Raw genomic sequence first — 12,567 nt, 5'->3', positions numbered from 1 at the left:
GTCATAAATATTTTAACTACTGACAACAGAAAGGTGCTGTTACAGGAAATCAGCATACAGATGTAAGAAAAAATATTACATGTATGTGGGATTTGTAACTAAGGGTGTGTCTTACCCTGATTTACCTTCTTAGAAAACAGTTGAGCGTTCCAACCCAGGAACAATCTCCTAATTATGAATTATTCTCTGAAAAACTGAAACAAAACATTTTGTTTTTGTGACTAAAATAACTACCTGACAAAACTCTGACTGTGAGTAAACTGATACCAAATGCTCGCTTGCATACATCCCAAGTGTCCTACAATAAATCTGTAATAAAAGTACAGTAAATATCCAGCTGCATTATGACTGCTTTATATGGAGGTGTGTTTTGACTGATGTGTGTGTAAACCTGTTATAGTGAGCTGTGGAAAATTTGAGCTTCTCTGAGGCTTTAGCGTGAATAAACGATCAGTGAGGGTTATCTCAAGTGTTTATTACCCCTCGTTGAAGGTCACAAAACTGTTTGCTTGCCTCACCGACGCTTTCTTTAGAAGGACAGACATACACACACACATTCCTGTAAACACATGTACATAAAGCGAGCAATGAGTCCACTCCCTAAACACACTCTGACTTACATCACGCTGTGAACCCTGACCAGGCTTATCAGCGAAAGAGGGCACGGAAGTGAAAACGAGCGAGGGACACAAAGTAGAAGAGGATTAAAGAGGAAAACCAAGGAGCTAAGAGGAGAAAGAGACACCAACACAGTTGCTGAGATAGTCAGAGATGGCAGCTGAACACGCAGCAGCTCACGGTGTTGATTTGTAAAGGTACGCCACACACGCTCGAGTCAAACCATGGAGTGTTGGAAAAGGCTTTTATTTTGTACGACTAAAGCGAAAGAGGTGACAGCCAGGAAGTGAAAGAGAGAGAGGGGAATGGAGTAGGGGGGAGCGAGCATGTGTTAATGATGTGTTAATAGCGGCACATGTCGAGCTCACGCTGCGACGAGTGTCACCGCACATCCTGACAAACACGGCTCAGCCTCCGGATCCATTCACCTCAGCTCTGTGCATCCTCTTCTTTAATTCTCTCCTGCCTTATTTACCTTCTTACCACCTTCTCTAGCACCTTGCTGCCTTCTCTATCTCATCCTTGCCTTCTCTCCTCGCTACCTTGTTTACTTTCTTGTCACTTTATTTACATCCTTACTCTATTCTTTAATTCCTTACGGTCTTATTTATCACCTCACTAGCCTATTTACCTTCTCACTGCCTTCTTTACATCCTCGGTACATTTCTTACCTCTTTATTACATCTCTAACTCTGTGCTGCCTAATATGTCTCCTCACAACCTTCTTTACCTCATCGTTGCCTTCTTCAATTCCTCACTGCCTTTTTTTTTACCTCCTTGCTACTTTATTCACATCCTCATTTCCTTCCTTAACTCCTTCTTTACATTCCCATTACCTTCCTTACTTCATTAACTTCTCCGGCTCCAGTACCACATCCAAAGAGGTTGTGAGTTAGTTCAGGTAGTTTGTGAGTTGTTGTTTCTCTGTGATCCTCTTTTCCCTCCCTCCAGTCAGTCGCAGCAGATGGCTGCCGCTTCATGAGCCTGGTTATGCTGGAGGTTTTCTCCCCTACGCTCACCACATGCTGCTCACTGGGCTTCTCTCTCTAATGTTTTAGGGTCCTTACCTTACGTGATGAAGGTTTATTGAGACGACTGTGGCCATCTATTGTGTTCTGCTTATCCAGTTAAGGGGGCGCTGGAGTATATCCCAGCTGTCATAGGGCTAAAGGTGGGGTGCACCTCGGACTGGTCGCAGTCTATTGCAGACAATATGTTATATACACTTCGCTGTCAGACTGCAGGTTTGTAGGATATTTAAAAGTAGAATGGGAGGCAGAGCCTTCAGCTTTCACGCCCCTCTTCTGTGGAACCGGCTCCCATTCTGTAAGGATTCGTGAGACAGACACCTTCTCTACTGATCTCTACTAATGAACGAGCTGTAATCAAAAAAGTTATATGATTGAGCTTAAAACATCACTTTTTTTGGTCCTTGATGGATCTTCACCACTCGTCCAGAGGTGGCTGAAGTCACAGCAACTGAGAGGTGCAGGCGTCGAGATAGCATCTCAGTGCTCGTTTGTACTTAATGTAAAGTCGCCAGTCTCATCACTGATGGTGCACGAGAGCGCGAATTTCAAAATAACAGATGCTTGACTCCTCACCTTTGGGTGTAGAAAAACTGTGGATCTGAAAACTTCTCGGTTGTAGCTGCAGACACAGCTCTCATCAGCATTGATGAGCCACACGACACCCAGCTCAGGTCCATTTCAGTGTGAGGTCTGTGGTGAATTGTTGAACTGAGCGTCAGGACAGGACGTCGGCTCTGGACTGAAGATGACCTTGAATTGTGAGTGACTAAATTTAAATCAGCCATGGCTTTTTGAATTTTATGCAGCTATCCCTGGAACTTTTTAATCGCACCTTGTAAAAAAAATTGAATTGCATGGGTCGTTTCATATAAACATTTAGCTGAAGGTCTGTCTGTAATAACCTCATTAGAGTAGGTTTGTGGAGCTGCCTACATTCAAACCTCCTTCCATGCTTCCAAGCCAGGAAGCCTCGCTGGCTCCTCGTCTCCTTCTCTCTTTAATCCCTAAAATAAGCCGCCTCATGTCCTCGCTTCCAGGAAATCTTCCTTGCTTGTGTTTTTGTCAGTCAGATAAATTTTGAGGCTCAGATTGTGAATTGCTGCTCAGGGACGACGTTGTTTGTTTCTTCACTGACTCCCACATTCACATATGCTCATCCATATTTAATGTACTACGTCTGGTAGCCTGTGTATGTGACTGCGCGCGTGTGTGTGTGTGTGTGTGTGTGTGTGTGTGTGTGTGTGTGTGTGTGTGTGTGTGTGTGTGTGTGTGTGTGTGTGTTTCCCTGTGGGTATAACTGTGTATAAATGCAACGGTGGCAGTGACGAGTCTGTGTTTGTGCATACGTGAGTGTGTATATGATTGTGTTTAACCCTGTGACTGTGTGTGTGTGTGTGTGTGTGTGTGTGTGTGTGTGTGTGTGTGTGTGTGTGTGTGTGGCTCCCTGCTGTCTGCCACCATCTGCTGTTCCCTCAGACTGGAGCAGCGAGTTGATGAGTCTGTGGAGGAGCTGGTCTCAAACAGGAAGCTGAACTCTACCGATGACATGTTTTTCTGCTGCTCGGGGTCAAAATTAAAATGCGGCAGAACAAAAATGTCTCGCGGTCGGCAGTTTAGAAGTTTTACTGAGCAAGGATGCAAAAAACACAAGGTCTTTCCTTCTAGTAAGGGTATGAGGACGCAGCATCTTCTTCTTCTAAAGAAAACAGAGAAGGAAAGAAGTTTCTTAGACACCTTGTTTGGCCTTTTAAGTGAGGAGGCTAGGAAAGTAAGGGTAAAGAAGTTTCCTAGTCAAATAAATAGAAGAAAATAAGCTTCCTGTAGTAAGGAAATAAGAAGGTAAGTCGTGAATAGAAGGGGGGGAAAGAAGGTTCCTTTCCTATTAAAGATTTCGGATGCATCCTAGTTAGATAGCAAGAAGTTAAAGAATCAAAGTAGGACGCTTGTTAGGGGGTAAGGAAGCTTCCAATATGAGGAAACAACACTTCTGATTTTTCTGCTGGAAGGAAAACGCAAACTTGAGTTTTCCAGAATCAGCTTCTGGTCTGGTCCTTAAAATCCCGAGGCTCTGTAGTGGCTGGATGTCACGAGATGTCAGCTGCAGCACATTTGTAGCTTAAAATTAATAACAAGAAGAATTGGAAAAAGACCGCATCATCGTCCAAGTAAGATTCGAAAGCTATTTTTCCAAATTACTGTCGTCCTCTTCAATCTTTCCGAGTCCTCTCTGGCAGAAAACAGTGACACGGTGATTGATCAGTTAATTGGAAAACTGAATAACCGAATCTGAATTTTAATCCAAGAATGTAAATCTGAGTTGCTGTCAGGGCTGAAGTTAAATTATCAGTTTTTCTTGACGTGTGGAGATCTGCTTCTGCTTCACGGAGCAGCTACAGCTGAACCGCTCACAGAATAGTCATTCTGCCAGCGTTTAGTTCAGATGACCTGTCAGCATGAGCCGATGAAGTCTGCTGCTGGGCTCGCTCAGTGACTTCTTGTGTTCTTGTGTCTGCAGCTCAGCCGCCATGTCTAAAGCGACGGTGAAGAAGCTGCACTGGCGCTCCAAGGTACTGAAACGTGCAACGTCTGCAGTGAAAATGGAGGTGAACCATTTCCTGTGAGAACTTCATCCTCTGTGTCGTCTGCAGGTGCAGGAGAGCTTCGTCCCGCTGGGCGGCGGCACCGGCGGCTCGGGGGAGCTGGGGCTGGCCATCGGAGGCGGGGCTGACTATGGCGAGTTCCCGTTCGTCACGGCCGCCCCTGGGGGCGGGCCCACGGTGGGTGACATCATCCTGGAGATCGGCGGGACACCTGTGTTGGGAATGACCCTCGGTGATGTCAGAGGAGTCCTGAACTCCTGTCCTCATCCAATCAGAATCAAGACTGTCTCACCAGGTGAGAGAAAAGTTTGTTAATGACATTGGGCGATCGTGGCGCAAGAGTTGGCAGTTCGTCTTGTAATTGGAAGGTTGCTGGTTCGAGCCCCAGCTCCGACAGTCTCGGTCGTTGTGTCCTTGGGCATGACACTTCACCCGTTGCCTACTGGTGGTGGTCAGAGGGCCCAGTGGCGCCAGTGTCCGGCAGCCTCGCCTCTGTCAGTGCGCCCCAGGGTGGCTGTGGCTACAATGTAGCTGCCATCACCAGTGTGTGTAAAGTAAAAGCGCTATACAAATACAGGTCATTTACCATTTTACATGATGGTGATGTTTGATGTTTAGTTTGTTCAGTTGGAAAACATAAAAGAAGGAAAATTGGTCACTTATTTCACTTTTTATTTTTTTGTCTTTATTGGCTGAAATGGGCTCCATAAAATGTCTCATTAACTTGACACGTGTAATTTTCACATTAAGATGCTCAAAGGGATTTTTATGAAGCTAAAACAAATATATATAATAATATAAATTAATTACTGGCTGACTGAAAGAAGAGTAATTTGCACTGCTTAATAACTCTTTCAGTCATTTTTAATGCAACATTTTGTTGCCGTATGAAACAGTAAACAGAACTTAACAGTTCTGCGTTATGTACGTTTGTTGTGGTCTGTCTACCTTTGAAATGCTTCTTGAATAAAATACAAGGAAGGTTTTTCCTCAAATAAAAAGAAAAATAGAATAAAGATGAGTTTTGTGTAGTCAAACCAACAACTTACTTTATTGTTACTTTTATTCTTTCATTCATTTTCTGAATCTTGATCTCATGATTTGGTTTTAGCTGACATCATTTTTCAGCCCTCAGCTGTAAAAGGTGACCTCAAGGTTAGAGGTCAAGCTTTCTTAAATTCTTTTGAATGTTATAACTTGAGAACAAGGCAATGCAGGATTTTGAAATTGATACCAGATGTATCTACTGGGAGGCTGACAGGTATCACTGGCGAACGCCAGTATTTTTGTCATTATAATGAGCAACAAAAAAACCCCAAACAAACTGTGATTATCAATAATGATTTAGTCAGCTTCAGTCGAGGAGACACGGCCAAAGAGACAGTTCTTTTCGGTTATAATAAGCTAACTGTACTTTTTATGTAACATTTTATTCTGAAAAGAAACCACTTCCTGCAGTTGTCAGATCAGTGTAGTAGAGAAGGAGTATGCAGCAGTTTAAGATATAAGCAACAGAGCGAAATAGAGGTAATTCAAAACTGTTCTCAAGTACAGCATTATGGCACATGTGCTGTATGACATAACTGTGACATCATATCCTGTATTTCTGTGTGTGTGTGTGTGTGTGTGTGTGTCCCAGGCTCATCTCTGTGTAAAGACCTCAGGTTGTACCTCAGTAAGTGTTTCACGCCGGGCTCCATGGACAGTCAGCTGCAGCAGCTCATCAGGGAGAACCTGTACCTGCGCGCCGTGCCCTGTAAGACACACACACACACACACACACACACACACACACACACACACACACACACACACACACACACACACACACACACACACACACAGTCTGGTGTTGCTATCCTCGTGGGGACATGTCATTGACATAATGCTTTCCCTAGCTGCTACCCAGTGGTTCCCAAACCACTGTTCCCCCCCCCGCACAAACACATCCTCCAAACACACACGCCGATATTTTGTTTTCAAACTCCATTGCGGTTTATTTCACACCTCAAACATTTAGTAAACAATTAAGCAAATACAAGTAAACTGCAATAAATTACAGGTAGTAATAAAATATACTACTAACTCTTTTACGCTACGTCCACACCTACACCGGTATTTTTGAAAACGCAGCTGTTTCTATGCGTTTGGGCCTTTCGTCAACATGTAAACGGCGTAAAGAATCACTGAAAACGGAGATTTTTTAAAACTCCTTTTTTGCGTTTACGTGTGGACGAGGAATACAGAGTTTGTCACGCAACGTCCAAGGTATGTGCCTCTTTTCACGTCACGCTGTGCGCCACGTTATTGTTTACATGAGATGAATTGCAGAATGGCAGATAGAGACAAAACACTGTTACTGTTAATCTGACTATCATCAGGTTTTACACGCTTACATATACACACGCAGTTATTGTCCCTCCATTTAAAAAGGCAGAGGCGTCACGGTGTAATTATTTTATGTGTAGTTGTTTTTTTTCCTGTGTAATAATATTCAACATTGCTATCAATATATATTTTTTTAAAATGTCTCTCTGTGCAAAATGGGTTGTGCAGGTGAAGCCAAAGGGAAGATATGCTTCACCATATTTTCTAGTCTTTGCCTTGGAAGGAAGTTGGTTTGGAAACATATTTGGCGATGCTTCATCTCCTGCTTTGTGTGGGAGCCCCGTCAAAAATCTGTCCATTATGCTAGCAGTGTCCAAGCATTATTATTTTTTATTTTTTTATTTTCATACCACGCCCCCCCTGCAATGGCTCTGCATCCCCCCTAGGGGGGAAAATGCCTTCAACCCCACGGGCACTGGGACTTTGGTCCCCACAGTAAAACTTCAGATTTTGGTCCCCACCAAGATAGGAAGAACATACCCTCGTTTTTACCCTCATCTTCTGATTCACTTTCTCCAACAACACAACACTTGTCCAGCGTACTGACACCCAGTGATCACATGACTCTGTCCTCCCTGAAGGTACGACCAGGCAGCCTCGAGATGGAGAGATTTCAGGCGTGGACTACAACTTTGTCTCCATCGAGGAGTTTTTCTCTCTGGAGGAGTCCGGAGCTCTGCTGGAGAGCGGCAAATTCAAAGGTAAGGAAAACAAACACACCCTCAGGAATACTGCAGTGTAATGAAAATATACTCAGGTAATATGAAACTCCAGTGAATGATCTGAAAAGTGTGATTTATTCATCACAGTGTGATGTTTTTTACAGTGTGGAATGACTAATTTGGACTGTGTTTGGGTTTGGGTTTTTTTTTTTTTTGTTTTTTGGAGGAGGCGCGAGGAAAAGAGGATTTTGTGTCTCTAATCCTCCAAACCTCAGAAATGAAACCTGCCTCCCCCGCTGTTCTCCCCCCACACACCACTCCACCGTATTAATCTGATGGGATTAATGAAACTAAAATAGAAACAGAATTCACACATAGAGTCTGTTTCACACTGAACGATGCATCTCTGTGTCTCTCACTAATGCTCCCGAACATTTTAATTTGACAGTTTATCTATTTTCAGTTCCTGTTGAAAACCTTTCAAAACAAAGACTGCTGTGCCTTCACAATATTAGATGATTCAGTATTCATACAGTTTGATTAATTGTTTTGTTTAATCCTCGTATAAGAAACTGAAATTGTGCCGGTTGGTGTAAAGCTGAATTTTAAAAAGCTGATACAACAATAGGTATAAAATCTAAATTAAACACAAATTGGGAACACAGGAAGGCAAGCAGGTGATCTGACAAAGACAGCTCAAAGAAATTAAGGGATCACTAGATCATCACAGTCCAGCACAAAGTCAGGTAACTCTCAGGGACATCAGCAGGAAGCACAAACCACTCTGAATGCTTTTCAGCTGCTTTGGTGCGAATCAAAGTGAGAAGAGGCGCTCTGGAGAGCAACAACACGACGACGTTCAAAGAGGAAACGGTTTCGCAGGTCATTGATCTCTCCTCGTCCCTCCGGGCTGATTTTTCTCAAAATTTGCTTTCTGTTTGTGTCCTCGTCACTGTCGGTGTCACGAGACAATACCTGCAGACCAATCATGGTTACACAGGTATTCCACCTCATCTAGGATGAGACATCGATATGTGCCGCCACAAGGAAACACAGACCAAAGAGTGTGGAAGAGACACCAGGATAGTTAGGAGCACTGCCAGGTCCCTACAACAAGATCTCCAGCAAGCTGCTCATGTGCTTGTTTCTGACCAAACTGTCTCCAGACTCCACGCGGCCCTAACATCCTTCAGTGGGAGCTGTGCTCACCGCTCAGCAGCACGCAGCTCGATTAGCACTCGCCTTAATGAAAGAGAACGCTGTGGTGAACATTTTGCGTTCTAAACATCATTTAGCATGACCGCCTTGGCAGTTAGTGGTGGGGTGGGTGGGGGGCATATATTTGGTGACCAGCACTCTTACCACATAATTACTTTCAGGTCACTTCACTCATTTGGGAAACTTCCTAACAAAATCTGACTGAGAACTGCAGGAAGATATGAAATGTGTAAATCTCTAACTGACTATAAAAGTTCATAGAACCCGAGCTCTGTTTCAAACAGCAGTTTGTTCTGTTTCATCCAATCACAGGGAATTATTATGGGACGCCCCGGCCCGTCCACATTGGCCCAGAGAGTCCACCAATCACATACCAGGAACATCGAAACCTGCTGAGGAACTTCAGGACAAGGAGCAAGTCTCTGAGTAACCTGGAGAAAGCTGTGGAGGAAGGAGACAACAGTGAGGAGGACAGCGGCCTGACGGGTAGAGAAACTCACATGTAACACATCCCGGTCTTACCTGCACAGGTGTGTTTGCACGCTGACGAGATTCTCTACCAGCAGGATCAGCTGGAGCCCCTCCCACAACCCTGCCTCTTAGCCAGTCATGGGAGTCCACAATAGGAATGGAGAATGGAGGAGGGGGAAGAGGAGTAGGGAGGGGAAGAGCAGGAGTGGGAGGTCCGCTGCCGGAAAACTGGGAGCTGGCATACAGTGATTCAGGGGAGCCGTACTACATCGAGTGAGAAATACTTATCAGTTCTTCTTCTGGGCTCAGCTGATTTAATCAGTTTGATTATAGCCATCAGAAAAATATATTTAAGAAAGCCATGGACACTGTAATGCTGTTTAAACTTTAAATTTGCATTTTTTCCAATGAAGTCTGGCAAATACAAAATATTTGATCCTTTAAATTTCTTATTATGTGAACCAGTCCTGCTTGTTTTTGTTGTGTGAGTCAGTTTTTTTTATTTTCTTGCAAACTGAGACATGAAACCCACAAACAGGAAACTGAGGCATCTTTGCTGAGTGTTTCCTGTATTTGCAAAAATAATAATTTCAAATAGCAGGCAGAAAAAGCACTACATTTTAACCTATCCTCAATATGGCAGATTAAATGGTCCAGTGTGTTGATGATGATGATGATGATGGTGATGGTGGTGATTAGGATGTGTGTGTTTCTCTGTCCATCAGCCATAATTCAAAGACAACCAGCTGGCTGGATCCTCGAACTCAGAACAAAGAGACGACGTCTTCTACAGAACGTAAATTCCTCTTGTTTTGTTCATGATTATGTCACATAATTGCTTCTCTGAAGGACATTTAAAAAATATTACTGTCATAATATCCTCAAATGGTTATATGTTATTTTTAAATTCTAGTTAAATGCTCTTTATTTGAGCTGGTATTTGTGTTGAAACTTCCCATTTCTACACAAACTGCCTTGGATGCTTTAATTCTGGCAGCAGCAGCCAGCAGAGGGCAGCACTGACCCACAAACTCCACTTTTTTTGTTTTTATTGTCACACCAATCAGAAAGACAAAAAGGACAATATAGATGCATGTCTGTCCTCTGTGAGTTTTACACTGAAAGAAAGAGTCCACTTCCTCCCTTCCTGCACATGAACCTCTGGAGTTATACAAGGATCCTTCGAGGATAGGACTAACTTTTCCTCTCTCCCTTCTCTTCATCGTTTTTCCTCTTTTGCCTGCCTCCTTTCTTTGTCCTTCATGTCTCCTCTCGCTTCTCAGTCCCAGAGTTCACCGACCAGCCCAGTCAGCTGAAGGGCTACTCCATCCACACTCGGCTCTCTAAAGGTCCTCGAGGTTTCGGCTTCAACATAGTTGGAGGAAGTCGACCCCGAGAGTTTCTGCAGGTGTACAGCGTCACACCTGGAGGACCGCCTGCTCTCAACACAGGTACTGATCACAGTACAGTTTACCTTCAGTTATGTCACAAACCTGGATCTGTTTTTTTCCATGGTTTTGGAACCAGGTTTCTGAAATCCAGGTAAAATGTACACAAATGTAAAAGCAGGACGTTTCAAAACCCAAACCACAATCTGGACTCTCATAATCACAGAAAAACTGTCATAAAGTGGGAGTTGTTGTCGTGGGTCAGGTGGTCACGGGAGAGAGATTTAGATTCTCTCTCTGTGGAGGATTACGGTGCTGTTTATTTAGAAAAATAAAGAGCTGAGTACTAATCTCATGATCTACAACTAATCCACACACGCGCGCTCTCACACACAGTTTAATCTGACCCACGTACCCACGCCTCCTCCCTGTGAGGTGGTTCACATGCTCTGAGATCAGCGTGGAATCAGGAATGAAACAGAGCTACAAAAAAACAAGCTTAAGACCTGTTCACGTGTTGTGGTTTTCATTTTAAATGGATGAAACTTTGTCACCCAGAATGAGAAGATACAAAACATTAAATCTCATTTACACTTGTAGTCCTCTCGGTGACGTCTGCACACACTGTTCACACCTGGATTTTTAACCCGTCCCTGTTCGACGTGCTACTCACTGCATGGCAAGAGAACGTAAAACATCAATATTCTCACACAAATGATGAATTATGCTTATTGTGGACAGACAGAGATGCTTCAGGAAGTCAAACTGAGTGTAAACATGTGTTCTTCATGTCTTTGGATTCTAACTGTAAACTAATTTCTTTGGTAATCACAGATTTCAGCTGCAGCAGCTGCAGCAGCTGCACATATGCACTCCTGCATGTCCTGTTAGACATTAAGACTCTAACCTGTAGACTTTGCTTCCCCGAAGCGGACATCCTGGTCTACATCAACGACACCTGTGTGCTGGGTCGCTCTCACAAAGAAGTGGTGGAGATGCTGAAGTCGGTACCGATGGGTCAAAGCGTGGATGTGGTGCTGAGGAGAGGATACCCGATGCTTTATAACCCCGACGGCTGTCCCAAACTGAGCCTGGAGACGGTACAGCCCTATTTCTCCTTTAATTACTTTAAGATATAAAACTGTTTAAATATCAGTTATTTTAGTATGATTTCTACTTTTTTTCCCATAGAGGATGAAACCTTTTAGTCCTTTCAAGTTAAAAGATTCCCCATGGCTCCTCTTCTGCCTGCTGTGGGAAACTTTAAGACCTGTGTAAGAGATCAGTGGCTTCACAGCCAGTAAAAACAGGCATAAAATACAAGTAATAGCTGCCTTTTAGCACACACTGAAATTCCGTCTTCATGCAAACAGCCAGAGACAAAATTAAGCAGAGCCAAGATAAAAACAATGAGTTATCGTGTCTTCTTCTTGTTTTCCAAATGCAGACAGCCAATCTTTAATAATTGGGGATGAGAAGAATTGCACATTGACTCTGTCTGGCTCGCTCATTTAAAGACCTTGCAGCTTAAAATTAACAACAAAAGTTGTAAAAAGTGAGCCATTCAAATAATTAGACCCTTAAATCAGTGGTTAATCTGTGAGGTGGGCTCCACTCGTGGGACGTACACAACCAGGGGAAAAGTGTCTAACCTCATATCCGACCTTTCAGCAGCCGCAGACCCCCAGTGAGTCCAGCAACCTGAACCGAGGCCTGACGCACCTCACCTACAGCCGCACTCTGGACTCCAACGGCAGCACGCCAGGTCAGAGCAACCATGGAAACCACACGGTTTACGTTTGCAGTCCTCTACTCTCATCACAGCTGTGTGATACAAATTTAATTTAGAAACATTAATAATTTAATTTAGTTCACTGCATAATAATGTGGCACATTAACAAATAATAAAGCATTGTAAAAACACAACGATTATTTTGTAATTTTACTAATTTCTGCTATTTGTAGCCAGGGAGGATGATGTAATGAGCTGCAGGCTCAGGGGTCCCAGCGGGGGTATTTAACATTTCTTGTTGGAAAGCCAATCAAAGGCCTTCAAAGGCAGAACAAAAGCGCGAGAGTTTACAATGAAAAGTCTCTACAAAGTGAGAAAGTTATCAAAATAAGATAAACAAAACACAATGGCTTATCCTGCTGTGGGACCCGTTGGCGTGTCTGCGTGGAGGGTCCCATT

The 12,567-nt window shown here is 43.6% G+C and overlaps 1 protein-coding gene across 1 annotated transcript in view; it reads left to right on the top strand.

The window, feature by feature from the left end:
* Positions 1 to 737: 737 nt before the first annotated feature.
* The window catches only part of LOC116335467 (membrane-associated guanylate kinase, WW and PDZ domain-containing protein 3), a 38,430-nt gene continuing 26,600 nt past the window's right edge, over positions 738 to 12,567 (top strand). The window contains exons 1-11 of the mRNA XM_039604533.1: positions 738 to 815; positions 4,165 to 4,216; positions 4,298 to 4,544; positions 5,889 to 6,005; positions 7,219 to 7,338; positions 8,830 to 9,003; positions 9,084 to 9,261; positions 9,714 to 9,784; positions 10,272 to 10,439; positions 11,307 to 11,476; positions 12,048 to 12,141. Of these exons, the coding sequence (XP_039460467.1) occupies positions 4,175 to 4,216; positions 4,298 to 4,544; positions 5,889 to 6,005; positions 7,219 to 7,338; positions 8,830 to 9,003; positions 9,084 to 9,261; positions 9,714 to 9,784; positions 10,272 to 10,439; positions 11,307 to 11,476; positions 12,048 to 12,141 (1,381 nt within the window). The 5' untranslated portion in view covers positions 738 to 815; positions 4,165 to 4,174. The remainder of the gene's footprint in view (positions 816 to 4,164; positions 4,217 to 4,297; positions 4,545 to 5,888; positions 6,006 to 7,218; positions 7,339 to 8,829; positions 9,004 to 9,083; positions 9,262 to 9,713; positions 9,785 to 10,271; positions 10,440 to 11,306; positions 11,477 to 12,047; positions 12,142 to 12,567) is intronic.

The sequence above is a fragment of the Oreochromis aureus genome, linkage group 20 (assembly GCF_013358895.1).
Source record: "Oreochromis aureus strain Israel breed Guangdong linkage group 20, ZZ_aureus, whole genome shotgun sequence".
Classification (NCBI taxonomy): domain Eukaryota; kingdom Metazoa; phylum Chordata; class Actinopteri; order Cichliformes; family Cichlidae; genus Oreochromis; species Oreochromis aureus.
This window is presented reverse-complemented; position numbering and strand designations above follow the sequence as displayed.